Source organism: Salvia hispanica, chromosome 4 (genome assembly GCF_029641045.1).
Source record: "Salvia hispanica isolate PSC_SH4W2 chromosome 4, Shi_PSC_v1, whole genome shotgun sequence".
NCBI lineage: Eukaryota > Viridiplantae > Streptophyta > Magnoliopsida > Lamiales > Lamiaceae > Salvia > Salvia hispanica.
Window position 1 is genome coordinate 6,471,307 of NC_142695.1, and position 24,684 is coordinate 6,495,990.

The 24,684-nt window shown below is 36.9% G+C and overlaps 5 protein-coding genes across 8 annotated transcripts; 1 reads left to right on the plus strand and 4 right to left on the minus strand.

Moving 5' to 3' along the window:
- Positions 1–1,451: 1,451 nt before the first annotated feature.
- Positions 1,452–5,148, minus strand: LOC125192243 (putative E3 ubiquitin-protein ligase RF298). Of its 2 annotated transcripts, none has more exons than XM_089069908.1 (4): positions 5,058–5,148; positions 4,753–4,796; positions 2,234–3,561; positions 1,452–2,009 (listed from the first exon to the last, which is right to left on the minus strand). In XM_089069908.1, exons 3-4 carry the CDS (start codon positions 3,311–3,313, stop codon positions 1,515–1,517), a joined length of 1,575 nt encoding a protein of 524 aa, XP_088926034.1. In that variant the 5' UTR covers positions 3,314–3,561; positions 4,753–4,796; positions 5,058–5,148; the 3' UTR covers positions 1,452–1,514. The 2 variants fall into 2 exon arrangements, with proteins under 2 accessions (XP_088926034.1, XP_047945714.2); XM_048089757.2 differs by having other exon boundaries at positions 4,753–4,815.
- Positions 5,149–6,396: 1,248 nt separating this feature from the next.
- On the minus strand, positions 6,397–9,701 carry LOC125194373 (Rhodanese/Cell cycle control phosphatase superfamily protein). Of its 2 annotated transcripts, none has more exons than XM_048092555.2 (8): positions 9,296–9,701; positions 8,749–8,802; positions 8,385–8,534; positions 7,892–8,051; positions 7,480–7,577; positions 7,232–7,335; positions 6,893–7,150; positions 6,397–6,801 (listed from the first exon to the last, which is right to left on the minus strand). In XM_048092555.2, exons 1-8 carry the CDS (start codon positions 9,641–9,643, stop codon positions 6,657–6,659), a joined length of 1,317 nt encoding a protein of 438 aa, XP_047948512.2. In that variant the 5' UTR covers positions 9,644–9,701; the 3' UTR covers positions 6,397–6,656. The 2 variants fall into 2 exon arrangements, with proteins under 2 accessions (XP_047948512.2, XP_088926138.1); XM_089070012.1 differs by having other exon boundaries at positions 8,385–8,529; positions 9,296–9,314.
- A 1,034-nt stretch (positions 9,702–10,735) lies between these two features.
- LOC125194374 (ALA-interacting subunit 1-like) lies at positions 10,736–12,980 on the plus strand. The gene is made up of 8 exons (XM_048092556.2): positions 10,736–10,880; positions 11,008–11,066; positions 11,171–11,245; positions 11,343–11,453; positions 11,533–11,603; positions 11,685–11,985; positions 12,415–12,704; positions 12,803–12,980. The coding sequence occupies exons 1-8, from the start codon at positions 10,826–10,828 to the stop codon at positions 12,852–12,854; spliced, it is 1,014 nt and encodes a 337-aa protein (XP_047948513.2). The 5' UTR covers positions 10,736–10,825; the 3' UTR covers positions 12,855–12,980.
- Positions 12,981–13,346: 366 nt separating this feature from the next.
- LOC125194372 (uncharacterized) lies at positions 13,347–15,180 on the minus strand. The gene has a single exon (XM_048092553.2). It carries the CDS (start codon positions 15,094–15,096, stop codon positions 13,528–13,530), a length of 1,569 nt encoding a protein of 522 aa, XP_047948510.2. The 5' UTR covers positions 15,097–15,180; the 3' UTR covers positions 13,347–13,527.
- A 678-nt stretch (positions 15,181–15,858) lies between these two features.
- LOC125194386 (uncharacterized) lies at positions 15,859–21,470 on the minus strand. Of its 2 annotated transcripts, none has more exons than XM_048092572.2 (5): positions 21,278–21,470; positions 20,428–20,634; positions 20,080–20,307; positions 16,773–19,253; positions 15,859–16,615 (listed from the first exon to the last, which is right to left on the minus strand). In XM_048092572.2, exons 1-5 carry the CDS (start codon positions 21,315–21,317, stop codon positions 16,053–16,055), a joined length of 3,519 nt encoding a protein of 1,172 aa, XP_047948529.2. In that variant the 5' UTR covers positions 21,318–21,470; the 3' UTR covers positions 15,859–16,052. The 2 variants fall into 2 exon arrangements, with proteins under 2 accessions (XP_047948529.2, XP_047948528.2); XM_048092571.2 differs by having other exon boundaries at positions 20,080–20,313; positions 21,278–21,469.
- Positions 21,471–24,684: the final 3,214 nt, after the last annotated feature.

The following is a 24,684-nucleotide window of genomic DNA, read 5'->3' on the forward strand; positions in this document are numbered from 1 at the left end:
GGTGAACGGCCCAAAATGACAAAACTAGTACTCCCTCCGTCTCATTGAAGATGACCGATTTTCCTTTTTTGGTTTGTCTCAACTAAGATAACTCATTACTAAAAATGGAAACACATTTATCTCTACTCTATTCCATTTCTCTTACTTTACTCTCTCCATTTCCCACACAAAATAAAGTTGCATAAATTTCGTACCGCCCAATGAAGAAGTCATCTTCCTTGGGATGAAGGAGTATATTTTTTTGTGGGCAGAGGGAGTATAAAATTTATTATTTATTAGATATAAAATTACACAACTTAGAAAATTTAAATACATTAAAAATACTATGAAAATATTACAACCTACACAAAAACTAATCATTAGAAAACTTAACAACACAAAGACGACTGAAAATCAAGCACACAAATACCTAAATGGGAGAATTATTAGAAAATCTAACAAGGTCTTACAAAGAGAACAGAAAATTAGACACCTACATACTTGTTTTTCTTATGTAATTTGATTATATAAATGCTCACCAACGAAAAAATTATTTTATTAACTGTATATATGCGAAAAATAATTTAGATGTTCCTTGAAAGAATGTCGTGACTCTAAGGGTGAAAAGACACTAGTGCTCCCCTGCCAATTTAAGCACCTCTTTTCCCATTTCACTATTAATTCTTTTAAAGGAGATATTTTTATACAGATTTGACATAAAAAAAATTAAGAAGTGGCATAGAAAAAAATCAAGTGCTTATGTGTGAAACTGTGCATGCGTGTGCATGTGCTTGTGCTTGTGTGTGCGTTTAGTGCTTACGTGTGTATATTACTTGGTAAACCATCTCCCCTAATTTCATTCATGAATTCTAAACTGCAGTTTGTACTAAACACTGCAACCAATTGACGTGCTAATTAATAAAGTTGGTGCCATGAACATCAAAATTAAAATGCTAATAAGTTGAAAAGGGAACTATGAATTGCCAAGTGATGGATTGAACGCACCCTATTGTCGGAGCTGTTTGTATCTTCTCACTCTCTCTCTCTCTCACTCTCTGAAGAAGAAGAGAAGCAACGATGTTTGCTATTTAAGTGGGATTGGGGCTGCTGTGCCAATACACGACGTTGTTCTGCCTTTTATTATCTTATAGAATCTATTTTGAAATATTATTTGGAAGTTTTCTCCGCATAAATTTAATTGAAGGCAATAAATGAAATTATTGCGCAGTTTGTTATTTATAAATATATGAAAATGAACAAACTTTAAAAGATGAAACATAATTTAACTCTAATATTCAGATTATTTTTTTTATTTTTATTAGTTCAATAAAGAAGATGTTAATTAGTCCACAATACTTTCTTAAAATCTGTGTCAAATCAAATGGTGCTTGTGCTTGCTTGTGCGAGGTAAACCATCTTCCCTGATTTCATTCATGAATTCAAAACCTCTTTTTGATTCTTGAATTCTAAACTATTTAAAACTGTAGTTAGTATTAAACGCAATAAAGGGGCACCAACTGCAACCAACTGAGGTGCTAATCAGGGCGATAACTAACAGAGACACGCTTTTGGATGGCCGTCCGGCAAGAAGGGCAGTCTGCCATCCCTTGCTTCTCATGGATCACGTTGCACTGAGCGCAGAGAACCTGATGTGCACACGGGATGAAAACCACAGTGATCTCGTTTGACAAGCACATGACGCACTCCCTCTCTGGTTTCACATCTGGAGCCTCATTGAAGTTGTCCGGAAAGACAGCCAACCTTTCCGTCGCGTTAGGAAGCCGTGATCCCGGGAAGCCCATGTTGAATGCTGCTATATTTGACTTTTCAGACTCTAGACTCAGCTCCATAACCATTTTCTGAAGCTTCATGATGTCTTCAGCGCATTTCTGCATCTCCTTTTCGGCTGCTTGCTTTATGTTCTCGGCTTCAATTTTCATCGCAGCCTCTTCTTCCTCTAGTTTCGTCCTCAAGGAATCAATTTTCTTTTGGGCTTTTGTGTTCTCCTCCTCCTCCTGCTTCCACAAAGCCTGAAATGGTAGAAAGGTAAAAACTTGTGCACATCAATCCCAGATTATGATTTATTAATGTCACACAAACATAAACACATAAGTATTGTGAGTGTGTGTGCATGTGCGTGCGTACGCTGTGTGTGCATAGTTTGGAGATTGAACTTACTCTAATTCCATCAAAGGCAAGATGTTTACACTTCCAAACTAATTGATATAGAAAAAAAAAACAATTTATGACATACCTTGAACTGATCCTTGCGGCCTCTAGCTTTTTCTAGTTGATTGTCAAGTGCAGTTATCTGGTGTTTGAGATCCGTGAGTTGGTCTTGGATGATGGCCTTTTCAGCATCCAATGACTGCATTTTCCTGAGGGTCTCCTTTTCTCTTTCCGTAGCAGAATGTAGGTTAGTGGCCACCCTCATCGCCTGCATCTTAGCGGCTTCCATATCATTCATCAACAGAGCATTCTCCTCCTTAAGGCGAGCGATAGTGCAGTTATCCACCTGAATCTGCCCCGTAGCATTGGTCATGGCGTACTCCGTTTCCGACAACTGCTTTATGGTACTATCAACCAAAGCTTGTTTCTCCTTCTCTTCTTTATCTTGCCTCAACATTTTCAACTCTGCCCGGTCATTCCCAAGCCTCTGTGCAGCTTGCATGACCTTCTCGTTAGCCCACTCAGTCCATCCTTGGAGCTCCTTCTCGATCATGCACTTGTGGGGGACCAGTATCTGAATGGCTTCATCTTTAATATCTTCAACGATGTACTGCTGCAGAGTTTCGTCGAACCGGATTGAAGAGTAACAATCATTAGCCTGGGGAAGTGCCCGGCTGTCTCCAGAAGCTTCCTGGCTACAAGAACCACCCACAATGCCTCCATCCGCTTCACATGCATGCACGAGGCTCAAATCACTTATTAATAGGCGCCACATAGCTTCTGATGCGCTCAAGGAAGGCCTAACCTCTCGAAGCACACAAATCATCTCCAGTAATGTGTAGTCTACTAGGCTCTGCAACCTCTCAAATACAGGAAACTTCATTCCAATACTCATCTCCTTTTCCCTCTTTAGTATAGTCAAAGCACTGTCGACAACATTGAATGCAATGTCTTTACTACCTTTGAAGAGGCTACTATATAAAAGGGCCCTCTCAGCAACTTCTTTAGTGTACCCACTTTCAACAATCTTCTTCACTGCACTGCACAATATTGCACTTAAATGTTTTGTCAATAGTTCCTCAATATGACAGGCCACGGGATTATCCCAGTCGAACCCTCGGAGTTCTTTGTCGTGCTTCTTAATAGTGTCTTCTGACCACTCCATTATGGAACCCAATTAATTTGTGAAATCAGATACAGATTCCTTCTATTTCCTTAATACAACCAAAGAAGCAATTGATGCTTCAGCGAGAAATCAGATACAAATTTCCTTCAATTTCTACCCTTCTGCTTAACAAAAGATCTGAGACTCCGCCACTGCACAATCACCACTACTGTCAATGCCACTTCAATTTCGACTCGTGTGTCTTACTCTCACGACAAGTTCCGTCAGCTCCGATACCTTAAAGTTTCCTGCCATAAATGGTCATTGTAATATCAGTAATAGGAGCTTATGACATATAAAAGGAAGTTTATTGTAAAAAAAGGTATTCGATTTCATTCATGAAGCAAATTCCAATCTATCTTGATCAATAGAGAAAATATTATGGATAAAAATCATCAGCAATCATCATTTAAATCCAGGCCAGATTAAGCAATAAATGATCAATTGAACATGCCAACAAATTGATGCTATTCAAATTACAGTAACTGGGGTTAGATCACATTAAATTTCATAAACTGATGCTGGGACAAAACTAATAGACGTGCCCGCTTAGTTAGCATGATTATTAGAAGATGAACAGTGTGTCAAACAGATTCGTTAATACAATACAACCATGACTTAACAAATTTGTCGCGTTGCAAAGATAGAGATTATTCATTCCTTCTTTTGTTTGGAAGGCACCCATTTGTCGTGTTGCATTGAGTATTTAAGTTGTTCACAAAACATCTATCAGTATCTACGAAACACGTCAGATGTGCATTTATGCACCCCTTCCCCCCAGCCAAAAACAAAAGAACAATTCATCTATATCTATGCACACGACCGATCTCTATCCACGTCCAAAAGATGAACGACTAATTTGTATACATGCAACACAACAAATGTGTTAATGCATCATGACAAATATGTAGCTATGTAACCCCACCAAAAAACAACTTTAGTTTTATCCACGCAACGAAAGTACAGAACAAATGTGTATCTATGTTACAACATCAAAAAAACCGACTAATTTGTATCCAGGCAACACTACAGATGTATATACATATATGTAACATCACCAAAAACCAAGTAATCTGTATCCACGCTACACAACAAATGTTTATCTACGTAACCCCACCAGAAAAACGACTAATCCATATCCACGCAACACGAAAAAAGTGTATCTATGTAACGGTTGTATGACACCCAAATAAGTTATCAAAAAAGGAAAATCGAATTCAAACATAAGAGGAATGTATAAATGAAAATTGTTTTCTACTTAATTCAGAAAACAATTATGATTACTTCATCATCCAGGTCAAAGTTGAAAACAAGGTATGACATAACTTTTTAATAGAACCAACAACCGCAACAAATATTCATAATTTTTCCACACATAAATTACCAACAATCAGTTCATGATAAATAAATTTTATAATGACAATCAAGAATGAAGCTACCTGCAAAGCTTCGACGAACTCAACCTTTTCATAAACTCCTTTCACTGAAACAGTCGAACAAACCTTGATCAGAAACACACAGAAATTAAATAAAATGAGTCTTAATCAAACAGAAGCCCACTTAACTAACCAAAATCATCAACAAAGCACACCAAAACTAACTCGAAAACACGCATGAACAACAACAACAGGAATGAAGACGAAGAATCTGTCAATTTTTGAAGAATTTACCAAGACGATGATTAATAAAGTTGGTGCAATGAATATCAAAATTGAAATGCTAATAAGTTGAAAATGGCACTCACAAAATGACGTGAATTGCAAAGTAATGGATCAAACGCACCCCCTTTTTGCTGTTTTCCGTCTCTCTCTGAAGAATCTCTTTGAAGAAGAAGAAGCGTTGTCTGCTATTTAAAGGGAGTGGGAGCTGCTGTCCCACGACGCCGTTCTGCATTTTAGTGTAGTAGATTGAAATTTTATTTGGGAATTTTTATTCATAAATGAAATTATATAGTGTTGTGCAGTGTCTTATTTATAAACGCTATGAAAATGAACAAACGTTGAAATATGAAACACAATTCACCTCTAATATTAAGATTACTTTTTTTGATTAGTTCAATAAAGAAGATATTGTTTTTGTAAATTAAATTTATTTTATTATGATTAATTTTGTAATTTGGATTTAATAACACTTTTCATTAAAAAATTTATTTTCACAACTATTTATGCTTATATAAATTAATTGTAAAAATAAAGTTTTGAAATGAAAAATACAATTAAACCAAATTATAAAAGTTAATCATAACAGAATGATTTAACTTAGAAAAATAATTTCTTATTTCCTTAAATTTTTCAAAATTAAAAATCATTTTAATAGTATTAAAGTTGAATGATATTTCATTTTTCCGTATTTGATGACATAGTATTAAAAATACTATAAAAAATAGTTTTAATAGTATTGCTTTCTACTATTTAGTTTATGCACATAAAATCCTAATAAAAATTCAAAATGGATTAAATCTCATAAAACTAATTGTTATTATTATTGTTGTTGTTAAATTATAACTAACGGATTAGAACTGATGTTGGCGTTGTTAGTCGTTTAGTGAGACACGTATACAACCATATGTGCATGCATGAGCACTATATAGAAATTATGTCATTTCTAATCGGTATGCTATTGTGGTCCAATTAAGTTGGGTTCGAATAAATAGATCCAAAGAACAACTCAAAGATTAACTGTCAAAATCTAGGTCAACAATTAATAAACAAACCGTTTTGTTAGTTAAACGACAAAGAAATTCTCCAAAATTAGGAAGTGTAACTGACAGTCTGACACCTTATTAGTCGGGTTTTGTGCCTTGGTTACTGACCAGCTTTCCGTGTTTAAATAGATAATATACGAAAATTAGTTGCAATGTGTAGTAATATTGTGGAAAAAATCCATTTGTACAACGTCAAACTAAGTTTAAAAATCAGCCTTAAAATTCATGAATTTTAACACATTTTCTCAATTTTGTCTAATTTGGATGAAAATGTATATAAGTCACATCCGGAAAATTGTAGGACAAGACCACCCATAAAATATGTGTGTCAAATCAAAAGCATATTACTCACAAATCAGAATATTTCATCACGAAAAAATTGAGAAAAATGTAAAAAAGTTTTAATGGCTGATTTTTATAATTACAACCGAAATTCTCAACATGTATTCTATGGCTATGTATTCCACCAAAATCATAGTATTATCAATTATGTGCTTGTAAAAGCTCCAATCATCAGAAACATGGCTGCCTCTCTTCTCTCAAACCAAACAAATCAATCTCCACTAACAAATGCCACTCTTGTTCTCATCACATTTACCTTCCTTTCCCTTCTTCCTGTGCATTCAAAGAAGATCGATTTCACCAGCTCTGCAGCTCAACATCTCGATAAGTATGCCACTTCTGGTATCTTTGGTACCCTGGTAGCACAGGCCTCAGACGAGAAGCACCAGTGCACTTCACGCAGCAGCATCCTCTCAAACCATCCACACACTCCGAACAGCATCTGCATCAGATTGTATGATTATTCGACTTCATCATGGTACGCTCAAGATCACCAATCTGAGCACTAGGTACCAACAAGAAACAGAACTTACAGGAAGAGCAGGTTGCAATCAAGATTCGCACAGTTTCGGTGCCTCAACTCAGAGACTTGAGACGAGCATATGTAACATTTTGCAAATGAGTGAGACACTTGTTGCTGTGAACTGGCATCTGGCTTGTATGTGGAAGGTGGCAGAGAGAGACGGGAGTCGAAAACAAATAGATTCCCCTCCCATCCCACAGGACCTTCGTTTTCGAGATAATGAGAGACGCCTCCCTTTAGGGTATACAATCTTTTGAAGCCCTGTTGTCTGTCATAGCCAACAATTTCAGGCAAATCCAAGAAACCAAGAATGAGTAATAACCAGTGGCGTTATGTTAATGTGGTTGACCTAAGAATTGTGGAGTATACATCGCAGCGAATGCCACCTGTACAGTACATCAATACATCTGTCTTCTCTTTATCAGCATCAGCTAAAGGGTCTGAAGGTCTAACCTGATTAAACAATAAAGTGCTAATATAGTAATAGACATTCGAAGAAGCAGGGGCAAGAAACTCAGTTTTTGTTTTCATCATACATGCAACATGAAATATTCAGCAAGTGGTTTAATTTTAATAGCAAGTTGGAGGTGGGCTTGCCTCTGTCTCCGTTTCGGATAAGCCAAATGAAGTGCTCCTGAAGCAATCAACATCGGGACGATGAGCCCCCTTGAAGTGACCAACGTCCCATTCATAACCTAATACCACAGAAAGTCTTAACTAATTGCTAAACTAATCAAATGGGGAATGTAAGTGAAACAATAAACTAGCTAAAATTTAAAGGAAAGCAAACTTGTGGAATCACATAAATCAAACAACATAGGACGAGAACAAGTGCTACTGTTATTTGTTAAAGATTATGACAATTACAAATAAGGAAACCTCAAGAACATGGTCAGCTCTACAGTTAATGTTAATTGACTAAAGCACGTAGCTTTTTCTGTAACGACAAGGGAAACCTGAGGTACACATTGAGCAGAAGGCCTTAATTATGACTGGAAAAGGACTGTACCATTTCTCACATCTAGTAGCACAAAGTTGGAGTTTGATGTATCCAATGAATTTTCAATCTTATTTGCTTCCTCCAGCTTGCTCCTCCATTCTGAAGGTGTAAGAGGTGTAGCCCGCATTGATGGGTCGAGCAAAGGGAGATGTGAAATGCCCTCTTCCAACTATCATGAGAAACAGATCTAAAGATGACTATTCTGCATTACAAATACAATGAAAATCCTACTACTTCAGCTCCTAGGATCTACATACAATCGTTGGGTTCAATTCAGGTACATCAGCACTCAAAGAATGTACAGAGCATACTACTTTTGCAAAATGAAGACAATGTGTGAGTGTCTACGTGTGTGAGAGAGAGACAGGGAGAGGGGGGGGGGGGGAGATTGGTTCGGCTAGTGGAACTTACTTGAGAGGACTATATTTGGTGTCAAAAGGTATCTCAATCAAAAGCAAGAAATTTTACAACAATGAGGCATATTATATACTATTCAGCTTGCCTGCACAAGTGATGGCTTGTAACGCAATTTCAGTTTTGGGAAAGCATGGCCGTTTATGGCCGGAGAGATCTGCACCAATATGTCAGAGAACTTGGGATCTTCCTTAACCCATTCAACGTATGCAAGAGCATCTTTTGATGGTCCACTGTACTGCAATAGAGAGAGATTCAGCCAACAACAGCTCAACATATATGCTAAAAAAGAATCAGTCGAAGACAAATTAACTCTCATATAACCTCAGAGCAGCTAGCTTCAATTCAATAATCCATGATCAGAAAATCTTGCATTTTAATTGGAACTAACTAATATTGAGGACAACACACACCTGGTGAAATAACTGAGGAAAGGAAGATAAACAGAATACCTGCGCATTAATCCCTTGTTCGTTCAAGTATATGCGACCATGTATGTTACGATCCTATATTGAGCATCAAAGGCACATAGTTATTTATTGATATGGCAATGGTTCCAACATAAGTATGAGAAAAAACAAAAGTTGAACTCATCATGTGTCAAATTAAACATATCTAATTCAACAAATAAACAATGTTTATCAGAAATTCTTAATCCCCCAACAAAGAGCTGATCTTACATAATGAAAGCACCCCCATCCCCCCAACTCACACAAGGGGGGCAAAAAAAAGAGAGAAGAGAAGAAGCAACAATACACATTGGAATTTCTTGATAAGGCCAATTTTTTGGCCAAAGAACTACAAGAGATCAATGTTTCTGGCAATTAAATTATACTACTACTTGTAATCTCTTACATTTTCTCTGCATATATTCTATTTACTCTACAATTGGGCAAAGCTGCAGCAGATAATAATCTCAAGGACATGAGTGAACTTACATTGCAGAAAAGGGCAAAGCAAGATTCACCTAAAAATGAATAACAGAGAGAGAGGAAACACCTTCATAAAAAGGAGGTGCTTAGAGAGCTCCTCTTCAGGGTCTTTGACAAGCACAAAACGGTAAAAATTAACCACAATAAATTCTTCATCCTCGTATTCTTTATCAGCAGCAGCAACTGCTGCTGCCTCCAGTCTGTTGCCATTGGAGGAAGAAGGCGCAAAAGGATCGAAACTTTTTCCATAATTCCAATAAAATCTGCACCCACCATGAATTTTACAACTGAATGAATGGATTCCAATCCCATTGTTGAAATTAAAAATAGTAGTAATATTTCTATTAGTGGTAGTGGGTGTAGAATTGGGTCTGAATAATGGATTCCAAGGGATTAGGGCGTGGAAAGAAGCCATTTTTATGGCCACCAAATTGTTCTTGAGTTGTAAAAATGTTGATTGGTAGTGTTAAAGATGGCAACTCACAGCCACACTCACTATTTTCCAGTAACAATAAATAAATATAGCTTCTGCCTTCTTGTGTAGTACTAGTACTACAATAATTTGTTTTATTTTAAATTACTCCTTTCGTCCCCGATAAATTATCACTCTTTGACCGGACACGTATTTTAAGAAATATAAAGAAAAGTTGGTTAAAACTAGGGATGGATCAGAATGTAAATGGAAGGGGGCAAAATTATATGTACATAATTTGAGAATTTAAGAAGGGTTAAACATAAAGAAATTTTACAAATTTTGCAAAATTATTAAATAAAATAGTATATATCAGTATATTTGAGGAGGGGCATTTGCCCCACCTAGTAATACATTACATCCGTCCCTAAAACTTAAATGTCAGTGGAATGTGAGACCTACTTTTTATAGTGGTTTTCTAATAAATTGTGAGTGAAGTGAGTTAGCGGATTATGAGATTTAAAGTGATAAATTTGAGGTGAGTGAATGAAGTGAGTGGGTGAAGTGAGTTAGTGAAGTGTGTCAATTATTGAGGGACGGACTGAAATAGAAAAGAGTGACAATTAATTAGGGACGGAGGGAGTATTAATTTTGAGGCAAGATGTTTTCCAAAAGTTTAAACTTTTGCATAATACAGTTACTCCAGATTTATATAACGGAAACTATGTTATTTTAAAGTGATAAAATGTTCTAAAAAAATATAATTGTATGCTATTTTAAAGTGATAAAATGTTCTAAAAAATTATAATTGTAATGTCAAAGAAATTACTAGTCCATAAAAATTAATCTTAATATTAAATAATCCAAATTTAAATACAAAATTGGTAAAATAATTCATCATCCTTATTAAAGAGGAACTTATTACAAATAAATAAAAACTAATTAAGTGAACCGATCAAAATGAAAAAATAAAATTATTTTTTATGAATGAATAAACTACTAATAGTATAATTTATACTAGTGTGTTATTTTATGTTATCCATTTTGTTTGATGAATACTAGTAATATAAGCATGACTTGATCTTCTTCCTTTCAAAGAAAAAGCACAAATTTAAGAATTCCAGATTATGTTCTTTGTCTGAAAAAGGGACATCTTTCCGCCTAAATAATCTTTCATTTCTTCAAATGATTCCTGATGGATCCTCTCAAGCATCTAATAAGATTTCCAAGAAGCCCACATGTAAAATTTCATAATTTCCCCTGCATTTATTTTCCAATTGAATCATGTATCATTTGTGCCATGCATGCTATATATATTTTTGATATCTTTTCATGGTTGTTTGTCAAAAAAATATTGTCTTTTGCAGATTCAAGATTTACTCAGCAAGATCTCCCTGCCTGGAAACCGATTCTTACTCCTGCATTGGTATGTTTTCTCAACCTTTGTTCATTCATCATAGATTTGTTGGTGTGTGCAAATCAATGCTAATTTGTCTGTGATCACTTTTTTCTTTTGCATTTCTTGTTTAGGTGATTGCAACTCTCGTATGCCTCGCCATAATCTTCATTCCGATCGGTCTGTTCTCTCTTTCCGCATCAAAAAATGTAATTGTTCATCATCTGCAAGATTGTCTTATTCTTTCCAATTGTCATGAATATATGCATACATATCTTATTCAGACACTTATATGTATGTATGTAGGTAGTTGAGGTGGTGGACCGTTATGACGACGCGTGCATCCCATCAACAAACCAGAAGGTTGGCTACATCAAAGATCCTGCAACAGACAAAACCTGCATCAGGAGCATCACTGTAATCTCCTCTCATTTTCATTTTTCAACATTTATTATTTCATAATCTCTTCTTACATGACCTATTTCTCACCTTATAGATTCCAAAGAAGATGAGAAAACCAATCTATGTGTATTACCAGCTTGACAACTTCTATCAGAACCATAGGAGGTCAGTGAAATCATCGCGTTTGAATTAGATCAATCTGGAATAGTTGAAAGAGAAGGAAAACTAACCTCTTGCTCGCTGCAGATACGTAAAAAGTAGAAGTGATCGTCAGCTATGGAACCCCAAAGCCGAGTCTAGAACCACTCAATGTGATCCAGAGGGGCAGACAGGTGATGGTAAGCCCATTGTTCCATGTGGGCTCGTTGCTTGGAGTTTATTCAACGACACCTACATGTTGTCCAAGAACGATGCTGCTTTACCAATTAACAAGAAGGACATCGCTTGGAGAAGCGATAGAATTCATAAATTCGGCGCCAATATCTACCCCAAGAACTTCCAGAATGGCACCTTGATTGGGGGTGGAAAACTTGATGAGAGTATACCTGTTAGTATGCCTCCTAATCAACTTTTTTTTTGCTTCTTTTCTTGCAAATATTTATTTGTTTGTCCTATGTTCTGTTGTCTGAATATTTAGTCAAATGGGACTATCACTATCTGCCTTCTTCTTGCAAGAACAATCAATTAGCATATATAACTTCCAAAACAGCACCTAAATCAGAAAATACACTTTTTATTTGTGCCTTCTTCTTGCAAGAACTATCAATTAGCATATATAACTTCCAAAACAGCACCTAAATCAGAAAATACACTTTTTATTTGTGCCTATTTTTATTTGCAACTTTGAATCTGCTGTCATATGTTATTTTTCTTCATTTTCTTGCAATTGATTTTCCGTCAAATGTTTGAGCAGTAATGATGAATCTTTCCATAACTGTGTTCTGATCTTTGGTTATATATATGTATACACAAACAGATGAACCAGCAAGAGGATCTGATGGTGTGGATGCGGACTGCAGCTCTGCCTACATTCAGAAAACTATACGGGAAGATTGAGACAGACCTCGAAGCCAACGAGAAGATTACAGTGACAATACAGAACAACTACAACACATACTCCTTCCATGGGAAGAAGAAGCTGGTGGTCTCAACTGCGACCTGGATTGGTGGGAAGAATGACTTCATTGGCAGAATGTACATGGCTGTTGGAGGAACCAGCCTTGTTTTTGCTATCATCTTCTCACTTCTTTATGTTTTCAAGCCAAGGTAACTAATTCACTCATCACTTCTGCTCTCTCTCTCTCTCCATTTCAAATTTCTTTCATGAATTTCTTAGATTCTTGTTGTTGATCATCTTTGTACAGGCCTTTGGGGAATCCCTCTTATCTGTCATGGAACAAGAATAATACAATCTAGGATTGACTGCTTTGTTACTTACAATGAAGTACTGTGATTCTCTCTCTTGTTTAGAGAGATGGAGGGGTATAAAGCACTTCTTGTAACATTTTCATCATGGGATTGCTATTTTTCCTTCCTTTTTAACAGACTTTATCAGCGGTCTTTATAATGCTATGAGAGGTGTATTAGGATGAAGAAAGATTAGTTCAGTACCAATACATTTCTAAAGCAGTTAACCTGTGAAAAAACCTCATCAAAATGTCAGAAACTCAGCCACCTCCAGCCAAATAAATTAATGTGTTAACTTAACAGATATGAAGCATGATGCGCAATACAGAAAACATCAAGCTACGATTCAAACTCGATGGAAAAAATTATCCATTGTGGTCAAGACTTATGCGACTCATGATCGGAAGCCAAGGCAATTCCAGCCATTACACGTGGTAAGAGATCGATGATCCAACCTTCACGGAGTTCTCATGGATAATACAAAACATGGAACTTAAACTGTTGAAGTATAAATGGAGAGATTTTGTTATTACTCCAAAGACAGAAACTATACAAATCTGGGAAGAAAGGATTATATGGTGATATGAATCATATGATCAAGAAGGCTGAAGAAGGAAAAACTAACTTACAAAGAATCAAATGTAATTTCACTGAAGTATTCAAACCTCATAAAATAGAACATTCACTTGTCAATTTTAGCACAAACTTTCTTAATAATCTCTTGCAATTTCTCATCTTTAACTTCTTCTCCTCTTAATTCATGAAGCAAAACAGACATGTTAGCTGGATGAGCCTCGAAGCCTCTCCTACACATCTCCTCCAAGAACGGAATCGCCTCTCGCACCTCGTTCCTCTTCATCAGATTCCACACTACAATGTTGTATGTCACGCCATCAGGCCGGCAGCCGCTCCTCTCCATCTCCTCCATCAACCTCCTCGCCTCCCCTCTCCGCCCTTGCTGATAGAGGGAGTCGAGCATCATGTTGTAGATTGCCGTGTTAGGACGCAACCCCTTGGAGGGGAGCTGGTCGAAGAGTCTCCTAGCTTCATCCAGTCTCCCACACTTGCACAAGCCGTTGATCAGGACACCATACGTTACCACATTAGGAGTGGCACCTTTCTCCTCCTCCACCACCCTCAGAAACTCGAGCGCCTCATCAATCCGATCACTCCTGCACATGCCATCCAACAAGATGTTGTAGGTGTGGAGATTCGGATGTAGCTTCTGAGCTTCCATATCTTTGTAAAGCTTCCATCCGTCTTCAAACCTTCCCTCGCGTATCAGCCCCTGCATCATGGTGGAGTATGAAACAGTCGAGTGCTTGAGGCCAACGCGCGGGATCTCATCAAAGAAACGCCACGCTTCATCAAGGCTCCCCTTCTTGCAGTATCCCTTAATCAAGCTACTATACGTGAATATATCGTGCTTGATCCCCGTCTTCGCCATTGTATCAAAGAGCTCTATCGCTCTAGCCATCTCCCCCCGCGAGCAATATCCATCTATCAACGCATTACACGTAACCACGCTAGGGGAGACGCCCTTCTCCACCATATGCGACAGCAGAAGCAGAGAGTCATCAACCATCCCACGCTTCGACAAGCCATCAATCACAGTGTTGTAAGCTCGAACATTAGGCTCGTACCCAGCTTCGTCCAACGCCAGAAGCAGATCACGCGCAGTGAGCGGTTTCCCGGCCTTCGACAGCCCGTTCACAACGGTGAGAATCATGACATCGTTGATCTCACATAGCTTGAAGCTCAGAATCTTCTTGAACAGAAGCTCCGCCTCGCCAATCTCGCCGGCGAGAAACAGCCCTTTAAGCAGAGTGTTGAACGTCGTCCCATTGGGGACGTATCCATTCTTGATGAAGACGCTGAGCACGGAGAATCCGACGTCCACGCGCTTCAAGAGGCAGCAGCAGTTGACGACGATGTTCATCGTGTACCAATCCGCCACGACGCCCAATTGGCGCATTTCGTCGAACACGTGGAGTGCAACCGAGTAAAGCTCCTTCTTGGCAATGTCGCTCAGCAGATTGTTGTAGACGCGGATGGAGGGCTCCGGAGACATCGCGGCGAGCTCCCGCAGCGAGCGTATCGCGTCGCGCGAGCTGCGGATGCCGCTGAAATCCACTCTGTTTCGGGGCCTCTGCGGTAAAGGCGGCATCTTTTCGCCATTGAAGCCGGATTTCACCGCGAATCCACCGGTGGAGAGGTGAATTGCACAATCTGTGACGTTTAGGCTCATCATTTTTGCTATATTTGTATTTTCGTTTTTAAATTTTCTTTCAAAGACGAGATTTTGAGTTTAGCTGTCAGAATCTCGAAAATTTATTTTTCTCATCTGTTTCTTTATTTTTTGCCTTGCATCAACGTCTAGTAACAAATTTTTACTTTTTACCCTATTTTTTTTGGGAAATATGGATATTTGTTACAAAACTAAAACTTTGGACTATAATCATTTTGAATTTAGATATTAGATGCCTCTAAACAGTAAATCTCATCTTCAAATTCCAAAAAGAAAGACTAGTCAGCTACTGCTTCCGTCCTACTTTAGCAGTCCCGGTTGACCATTTTTGGATGTCCCACTTTGAGTCTCGGTTGAAATATACCACATATATGGAGAGTAATAAACTCCAGATTCCACTAACTCTTTCTTTACTCATACTTTATTGTAAAACTAATATGTATAAAATTAAGATTCACATTCTACTATTTTTTTTCACAACGTTCTTTTACATTTCTTGGAACTCGTGTCGAACTTAAATAGAACACCTAAAATGGGACGGAGGGAGAATACCACAAATTGAAAGGATGAGTCTTTAATGAAATAATTAAAAAGTTCGATTACAACAAGATTAATCAGAATGCAATCAACTCAATTAAGAAATACTGCAGTATAATTTTTGCAAGCAAAAAATGTTACTCCATCTTTCTACAAGATTATTAACGTTTTAAAGTCAAACCCTATTATTTGGTCTCCAGCAACAGACTACCAACAAGGCAACAACAATTCTCAACTCCAAGGCAAAAAAAACATAAATTTCGAGTTACATACAACAAAGCCATCTCAAATGCAGGCTTACACAATAACTCACACCCACAGTTATATACCACACTGTTCCTCACACCACAGTTTGGATAACTACAATCAATACATAATTGTGAAAACACACACTCAACAAACATAGAGAAAGGATTAAGGGATCATAGGTCCCTATGTGCAGAAGAGCAGCATACAAATGGAACCCAAAACGGTCGTCCTTTCTTCTTTTCTTTCTTGATCTCAATCGGGTATCTTGCAGGAGAGTTCCACTCCTCAAGGTGCTTGTTGGTATCCGGATCCTTGGTTTTGTGTGTTTCTGAAGCAACAACTTTACCCACATTGTCGTCTTCAGTCTCAGCCTCAACTTTCTGATTTGCAACGGGCACTTGTTTCGTGTTAGGTGACTTGACTTCGTTTAGAAGGCTTTTCAAAGGACTGGACTGCTGCTTCACTGGGCTCCAGTTTGTAACTTTGGCTATCATTTCCTCATTTTTCTTTCTGCCTTCGGATTCATTGACTACATTTGTTAGAGAAGGGAACCAGACGGCTTCAAGAGCATCAGATCTCTGTTGCTGATTGTTCTGCGCCGTCTCAATCTCTGTAGCTGCAGTAGCCTGATCTACTTCACTCCCAGATTGAACCAAAGTCATGAAAGATGGAGGCTCAAATGTATCTGATTTGCTGGAACGGGTTTTGTGCTTCTGAGAATTTGTTTCGAATGTATCTATCAATTGAGAGAAAAGTGTAGATCAGATAAAATGAGCACAGTATTATGGAGAATATGAAAAAGTATAAGACACAAATTTAATTTGTGCTATGCAAACCAGTAAAAAGAAGACTAGTTTTAAGCAAACTGATACAATAGAGATGAGTTGGCGTACCTGAAACTACTGATCCACAGTTCGCTTCCAGACTGTCAGACGGGCTAGCTAAACTACTGGATACATCAACTGCAAATGCATCATCCGTTTGCTTAGCAGGCTTGCATTCAGCTTCAGTATTCACATACTTTGCATCGACCCTAGTGACATCTTCAACAATAACAACAGACTTATCATCAACTGTATCAGAAGTTCCATGAAATTCTTCAACATCTGAAGCTGAAGGTACTGGTTGTTTTAAACTTGGAGCTTCAGAAGACCCGAAACATTCCTCTGATTTTAAAACCTTGTCATCAAAAGAATTTTCAGCACTAAGAATAGTGTTAACAGACTTCAATGTGCTAAGATCATCATTTGAATGCATCTGCTTAACATCCGATGAAGTAACATTCAAACATGTGCTTGCAGGGAAAGTTCCTTGCACACTTGGGGAAGGGCTTTCTGAAATTTCCCTCGATCCAACATTGCTTTCATGATCTTCAGAAGTTACTTCAGTTTTGGTGATTGCTTCTGATGCCTTAAAGTCTTCTTCGTCACAGGTACCATCTTTGGCAAAGAGTAGCAGTGTAGATTCTGTTGAAATGGAGTGTACGGGTGTTTCCGCTGATACTGAAAATGCATTATCATCTTGTACTTTGCTAACAGTTTCAGCAACATCTAAAGGCTCAACATTAACAACATTCGTTGATGCATGAACATTATTCTGCAGCTCTGAAGTTAATAGGGGCACGGGGTGTTCCACCGAGGAATTCAGTGAGGAATTCCCGTCACCAGTTTCCCTCAACAAAACTGAATCAGAGAGTGGCAGTGTAGATTCTGTTGAAATGGAGTGTTCAGGGGTTTCTGCTGAAACTGAAACTGCATTATCATCTAATTTGCTAACAGTTTCAGCAACATCTACAGGCTCAACTTGAACAACATTTGTTGCCGCATGAACATTATTCTGCAGCTCTGAAGTTAATAGTGACACGGGGTTTTCCACCGAGGAAATTAGTGAGGAACTCCTGTCGCCAATTTCATTTGCCTCAGAACCTGACACTAAAACTGCATTACCATCTTCTATTTTGGTAACAGATTCAGAAACATCTAGAGGCTCAACTTCAACAACATTCGTCGCCCCATGAACATTATTCTGCATCTGTGAAGTTACTGGCAACACTGGGGGTTCAGCGGAGGAACTCTTGTCACCAATTTCATTCGCCTCAGAATCTGCTCCAGAGGGACCATCTGCACCATCTCCTCTAATGGAATTCTCAAAACCATCATCACTGAATTCCAATGAACTGGAATTGTTTTCCGATAGTTCTTGTGAACTTTTTGCATAACCATCAGCTACACATGAACTTGGAAGGTCAGTCAGTTTTTCTGAAGGCAGTGTAGAATCAGGGATCACTTCTACTTCTGCAGAAAGTCCTTCACCCTTTTGGCTCCCAGTTTTCAAATTTGTAGTATCTTCACATGGAATGGCATGAACTGTGGAGCCAGGGGTGGAATTTGCTTCAAGAGAATTCAAGTGCTTAGATTCCAGGCTTTGGTTTTGACATTCATAACCACTGGTCATGTCAGACTTCTCTCCATCACTTGCATCTGAGGCGGTTTTCAGCATCTCTTCTTTGTCAATCGAGGAGACAGTACAAGCCACATCAGAGTGCTCAGTAACATCTAAAGCTTTTGTGCTCTCGTTAGGCTCAACCAAAGACGCATTCAACAGACTTTCCTCAGGTAAAGTACTTCCATAAACAGATTTACTGGACCCAATGTCTTCAGTAGAATGAGAGAGCTCTTTCTCCACAGCAGAGGCATCTATGCCTTTACGAGTCTCATCCACAAGGGCAGCCTCAGTAGAATGAGAGAGCTCTTTCTCCACCTCAGTAGAATGAGAGAGCTCTTTCTCCAAAGCAGAAGCATCTATGCTTTTACGAATCTCATCCACAAGGGCAGCCTCAGTAGAAAGAGAGAGCTCTTTCTCCACCTCACTAGAATGAGAGAGCTCTTTCTCCAAAGCAGAAGCATCTATGCTTTTACGAGTCTCATCCACAAGGGCAACCTCGGAAGTTAGGATGGAGGTACTTTTTTCGACAGAATGGACCACACTATTAACCGCATCAGGAGCATCCATTTGAAGAGATTCAGATATAGGGGTGGAATCATCTTTGGCCCCTTCAGAAATAAACTTATCACACGATTCATCTTTACTTTTACCTGCTGCTATTGTTTGGTCCAGAACTTTATGTTCTTCAGGGTCCAAAGAAACAGAAGCTGAGCCATTGTCCTGTACTTGAATATTGGTATCAGGTCCATGTAGTATCTCACCTTGAAGACCACGTTCAGGCTGTGAATCATTTGAATGTCCAACAGAAACCGTTTCTGCAGCAGTATCTGTTATTGGCATGGCATTGTCTAGCTGGCTACTTCCGTTTGAGAGGGGTCTGGGTTTTCTAATTTCCTCACTTGTTGCATCATTGGGTTGTTCAATTGTTTCTGCATTCATTAGGACAAAATTTCATATGTAAAGTGGTTGGCATATAATGACAAACTATTAAAATTAACTAGAAATCAGAGATATCTGATAGAAGTCGTAATTTCTCGAACACAAGACTAAGTAATTCAAGAGAGATGTAATGAATACATCAAAAAGATTATCCCTGCCACTTTCCCAACAAGCAGACTAACAAGTTGAAGTGATTTCTAAGCCAGAGTGCTACAATATCATAATGCTAAAGAACGATGGTGTGCAGAACTTAGCTACTAATACTAATAATGTTTTAGAAAGCAAAGCATCACAAAGGGACAAAGGGGGTCAGAAATAAAGAATTATGATACTTTTGACATATCATTGTTGCGTAAATTTTCTTATTTCAGATTTCACATGTCAAAAACAAGTGTAACATCACAAAGCTTCACCAGTTTGTTCCTCGAAGCTATACCTAACATTACATGCATATAAATAAACAGGAGGACACAAAGATGAACAGTAACCTCTTAACAAAACTGAAATTGCTCTTTATTAGTTACAAGTAAGTGCATATTGAATCATCAGCATTCCTTATCTCACTATTTTCAATAGAGAAGGCTTGCTACTAATCAATCAGATCATATCATTTTGAAATACACTCACTTGAAACATAGTTACATAGGCAATGAACTCTTTGTATGCATGCAGAAAATTTTCAGTTGCTAACATATCCAAAAAAAATTCCATTTTAGAATTCTTGATACTACGTGCCAGTTCATCTTAACATTGCATTCATCAACAATCAAAAGTCTGGAAATCTAAAATATAGAGCATAGTCTTGCATATGCTTACCAGCAGCTTCCTTGATCCCCAAAACTCCACTCCCGTAAACACCACCTTCCAACCCCTTATGCTCCAAACTCTTGCCCATTTCTCCTACGTTCTCAATGGGTGCCTCTAACTGAGGACTAATACCACTGTCTGAAAACTCCATTGGTGCATCAGAAAACACGTCATCTTCTGATTTATTCGACTTTGCACCTACTCCGCCACTGATGAAAGCATTTCTCTTCACAATATCTGGACCTTCAATGAACAAAGAAATCATAAATATATAGTACAACAGACATTCAGTTCAGAATAAAACCCCCAACAATTTAGAACCCACAGCATATATTATATCAAATCATATGTCCTCACCTGGGCTCTGATGCTCATCATCATCAGAGGCATGGTCATCATCTGAAAAGGCCAAATACTTATCATGGTCTTCTGAGTGAATGATTTTGTAGCCTTCAATTGTTCCACAAACCCTTTTGTGAGCTCTTCTGTGTTTAGAACTAGGATGTGGATTTGGAAAAGGCCATCCACATTTGTGGCAATGGTGCACCCCGTGGCCCTCATGCCCTTAAACAATCAAAATTATTTAAATTAATAACTGGTAATGAAACTGAAAGGATCCAAAAACAGTCGTCGCTATCAGTATGTATAAAACATGAAAAGGCCAAATAAGTTAAACAAACATCAGACGCTTATGCAAAATTGCAAAACAGAATAAACAATTCACAGCAACAATTGAAAGGATTACAAACCATCGTTATCAGTTCATATATACTAAAACACATTAAATCGCCAAATAATTTAAGCAAACAACAGTCACTTACATAAAACCGCAAAACAGAAAAAACAATAGACAGCAAATATACAATTGTTGGTGCAAAAATTGAAAGGAATACAAAACCGTCGTTGTTATCAGTTTGTGAATATAAAATTAATGTGAAATCAAGAAACACAATCAACAGGACTAATACTTTGTCTCTTTGTAGCAGAAAAAGTCCGCGCAGAAATCTGCTCAATTGTGGAGAAATGATCGATGAATGCGTGTGAGATTGAAACGAATTCAACTAAATCCAAGCAAAATCCGAGCAAGAAAAGGAAAAATCTACCAAAAATCTTGACAGAATTGAATAAACATGATCAAAAATAGAGGAGACAGTGTTGAGGAAAACATGGCTAAGAAGATTTTCTCGGGAAAAAAAAAACTAAATACCGGCAGAAGTGGCAGTGATCTTGTGGCCTTGAACATCCATATTCTCAGGAAATTAACTTTATTGAGTGAGAGAGAGAGATCAAATTCAGTAACCGCAACCTAGAGAGAGAGGGGGGAAGAAAAGGGCAGGACTTTTGAGAGAGAGAGAGAGTGCGGAAGCAGAGTTATGATAGAGAGAAAGTATTAATGCAGTGGCACCATGTGCGCATGTTATCAACAGCCCCAGACTTTTCTATGCATGGATGACTGAAGGGACTCATGTTTCCCTGCGGTAGGGTGCAGGATTTGCCTAAACGGACGTTTACAGTGCTTGTACCTTAATTCAATTTCAACTTATTATGGATAGGCTTTCTTCTTTTGGTTAGTACAAATGTACGTGTCATTTCTAGGAGTAAGTAGAAACTACCCGTACATCATCTACGTAATTAGTTAGCAATATTAATTTGTTATTTGAAAGGTCACATTTCTGCATCCTTCAATATAGGCTCAATAATTTACTAAATAAAATTCGTATATTTAATTATCCATTTATGAATTTGATTACTAGTACATGGAGTATAAATATACGCAATTGTAAATTATAAAAACCGGAAAAGATATGAAAGGGGACTCGTGAATATTGCAAGTGTTGTAGGTGTCGGAGAATCAACCGTGGGGACTCGTTGATTTATCCTGCAAAAATAAAACGAACGCCACACGCTCATTATTCTAATTTTGCACATCATTTAGTAGTACCACAAGGACTCAGCATGTGTGCACGTCATGTGGTGCACAACAGTACATAGCTGTAGATGCCCTTCAAAGATGAAGAGAAAATTTGTTTAAGAGACATAAATAATATTACCCCCGTCTCATTCAAGATGTCCACCTTTCCCTTTTACTCTGCTCCACTCAAAATGCTCACTCTCATTAATAGCTCTTTAAAATATTCAACTATTTATTTTTTTCTTTCTACTTACTTTACCTAACGAACTTCTTTCAAATCTCGTATCACTTAAGAATGTGGACATCTTGAGTAGAATAAGAGGAGTACATTTAAAGAGCATTCACCTAGTTATAATGATGAGATTAATTAAATCATGTTTTTCTAGTATTAAATTATTCACATAATTGAATGTGAGATGAATAATTGTGAGATTTAATGTGATTTAGTAAAGTGAAAATGGATCAAAGATATATTATCAAGGACCAAATTTTTAAGTGGAAGGGACAAAAAGGAAATACGAATAGATACGAGACTTAAAAATATTAGTTGAGGACTTGAGGGTTTTAACATTCTAATATAGCAATATTCATAGAGAATTAATATTATTTTCAATGTGGGGTGACACCAATCAAAAAGCACCACGCCATCAAATGCACATCACCGCGGTTGCATGATTTTAGGTGAAAGTCGTCGCACAAACTTAAATATTTGCATATGATTTAGGTGCGTGGTAGTAATACATCGTATAGGGAATCCAAGGGACAGAGATGTTAAAGACAATTAAAAACAATGATTGCTACTTCATAAAGTATTTTATTTGCAATAAGTATAAATTATTTTGTCCTATTCACACCGTTGTGGAAAAGTAGATTGTTGGTGCTAGACTATTTAATTACATTTTGATATAATAGACTATGCTAACATTGTCACATGCTATGTGCCAATATAATAGTTGGGGTTAGTAGAATACTGCGTGTGCCTATCATTTCCCTCCATATGAGTATATGACTTTTGTCTTCTATCTTCATTTTGTAAATGTTTGAACATTTCAAATCTTGTGTTGATTTGTTATACACCATATAATATAATAACCCACGTCACTAAAAATGGATGGAATTATGGTTTCCATTTGTGTATATGTATATGTGTTAAATAATGTAATATTATAGGAGAGTGATCAATTGCTAACTCATCATTTAATTGCTAACTATAACTAATTTAAGGCTATAGGATTTTAGAAAACGTGTGGTCTACAATTTGCCACGTGTAATTTTTATTTTTATTAATTAAATCGAAAAAAAAAAACTCCAAATTAGGGTTTTGGATGAAAATGTCAGTATAGTGTTCCGAATATATCAATACAATGCTTTGAGAATGTCAACACAATGCTTTAAAAATGTTAACTCATTGCTTATATTGACATTCGATATGTATTATTATATTGACATATTTTATATAGTATGTTGACATTTCTGCTTGTACGAAAAAAGTAAAAAATTTTGAATTTTTTTTCAAATTTTGACGTCGGAACATAAGCATGTATGATATCGTTGGAATCCTTATGAAATTATCTTTAATTTGATATATGTTATATGAATTTAAAGTTTTGAGATTTCTTTTAAAAGTTATTTATAAATAAACATATAGTTAATTGATATTTATACCCCTATTGATATTTTTTGGAATTAATTCTATAGCCTTATTGACGTTTTTCGTTGATCCTATTGACATTTAGGGATTAATGATCTAAGCCCTTAATTTGAATATCTAATGGCTTATTTAATTGTTAGTTAACAATTAAGTTATGAGTTAGCAATATAACACTCCCCCTACCGGATAACACATTAGTTTTGATGGAAAATTATTTGAAGTTATGCTTTATAAGGAAATATTAGATGTATTAATTATTTATGAAATTAAACCGAAAATTCAAGTTAAACTTTATTTCTCCAAATAAATTAGACGAAATTACACCATTGAGATATAGAAAAATCATCTGGTCATCCATCTGCAATTTTATTAATGTAAAAGTCATTAATCACATTGTAAAATATGAAGATGATATTCCATGTGCACTAACAATATTAAGATATTAAACAAACAGCAACCAGTCATTAAGATATTAAACAAACAGCAAATATTTATTCATAAGATGTATACTACTACTAAGTTTGTTTCCATCAAATATGAGAAAATAAATACAGTATATAAAAAAATGAGGAGGGAGTGTATAATTACATAAATTAAAATTTTTCTAAGAAAAAAATATTTAGAATTTTTTTAATAAATATACAAAATACATTCACCTAATTACAATTATTCTGAAACGAAAATTAAGGTACCAACTCTTGGATAACAGTTCTTTATTTCGAAACTCATCAAATTCAAACGACGACATATACATCGGTCATAAAAATATTTATAAATATTAACTAAGGTGATATAATGTGCGTGACATAAAAAACACGTTTTGCTAGTTGAAAATAGTTTCATCACCTTCATGTTGAGCACAACAACTAATACCTAAATCGTAGTTACGCTCCACCTAGTCCAATAAACACAATAAATTTGAGTAAAAAAATCTCTAATTACATGGCAAAGATAAATTTAGATCTAAATTTGCGCAATTAGCTGCATGAATTTCAATGGCAATTTCAGTTAATTAGTCTGAATTGAAAATCTTATACGGCAGAGGTGGGTT

What these genes read in the sequence shown, in the direction of transcription:
- LOC125194373 (XM_048092555.2), bottom strand. Translation starts at nt 9,643, where the DNA reads ATGGCTTCTTTCCACGCCCTAATCCCTTGGAATCCATTATTCAGACCC. An exon ending in ACAAGCCATCACTTGTGCAG is followed by an intron (nt 8,052 to 8,384) that starts GCAAGCTGAATA and finishes TTCTCATGATAG; the next exon opens with TTGGAAGAGGGCATTTCACA. An exon ending in GTATACTCCACAATTCTTAG is followed by an intron (nt 7,151 to 7,231) that starts GTCAACCACATT and finishes TGGCTATGACAG; the next exon opens with ACAACAGGGCTTCAAAAGAT.
- LOC125194374 (XM_048092556.2), top strand. Translation starts at nt 10,826, where the DNA reads ATGATTCCTGATGGATCCTCTCAAGCATCTAATAAGATTTCCAAGAAG. An exon ending in GATTTCCAAGAAGCCCACAT is followed by an intron (nt 10,881 to 11,007) that starts GTAAAATTTCAT and finishes TGTCTTTTGCAG; the next exon opens with ATTCAAGATTTACTCAGCAA. An exon ending in TTCTATCAGAACCATAGGAG is followed by an intron (nt 11,604 to 11,684) that starts GTCAGTGAAATC and finishes TGCTCGCTGCAG; the next exon opens with ATACGTAAAAAGTAGAAGTG.
- LOC125192243 (XM_089069908.1), bottom strand. Translation starts at nt 3,313, where the DNA reads ATGGAGTGGTCAGAAGACACTATTAAGAAGCACGACAAAGAACTCCGA. An exon ending in GCCGCAAGGATCAGTTCAAG is followed by an intron (nt 2,010 to 2,233) that starts GTATGTCATAAA and finishes CTACCATTTCAG; the next exon opens with GCTTTGTGGAAGCAGGAGGA.
- LOC125194372 (XM_048092553.2), bottom strand. Translation starts at nt 15,096, where the DNA reads ATGATGAGCCTAAACGTCACAGATTGTGCAATTCACCTCTCCACCGGT.
- LOC125194386 (XM_048092571.2), bottom strand. Translation starts at nt 21,317, where the DNA reads ATGGATGTTCAAGGCCACAAGATCACTGCCACTTCTGCCG. An exon ending in GGGGATCAAGGAAGCTGCTG is followed by an intron (nt 19,254 to 20,079) that starts GTAAGCATATGC and finishes TAATGAATGCAG; the next exon opens with AAACAATTGAACAACCCAAT. An exon ending in CTGTGGATCAGTAGTTTCAG is followed by an intron (nt 16,616 to 16,772) that starts GTACGCCAACTC and finishes CTCAATTGATAG; the next exon opens with ATACATTCGAAACAAATTCT.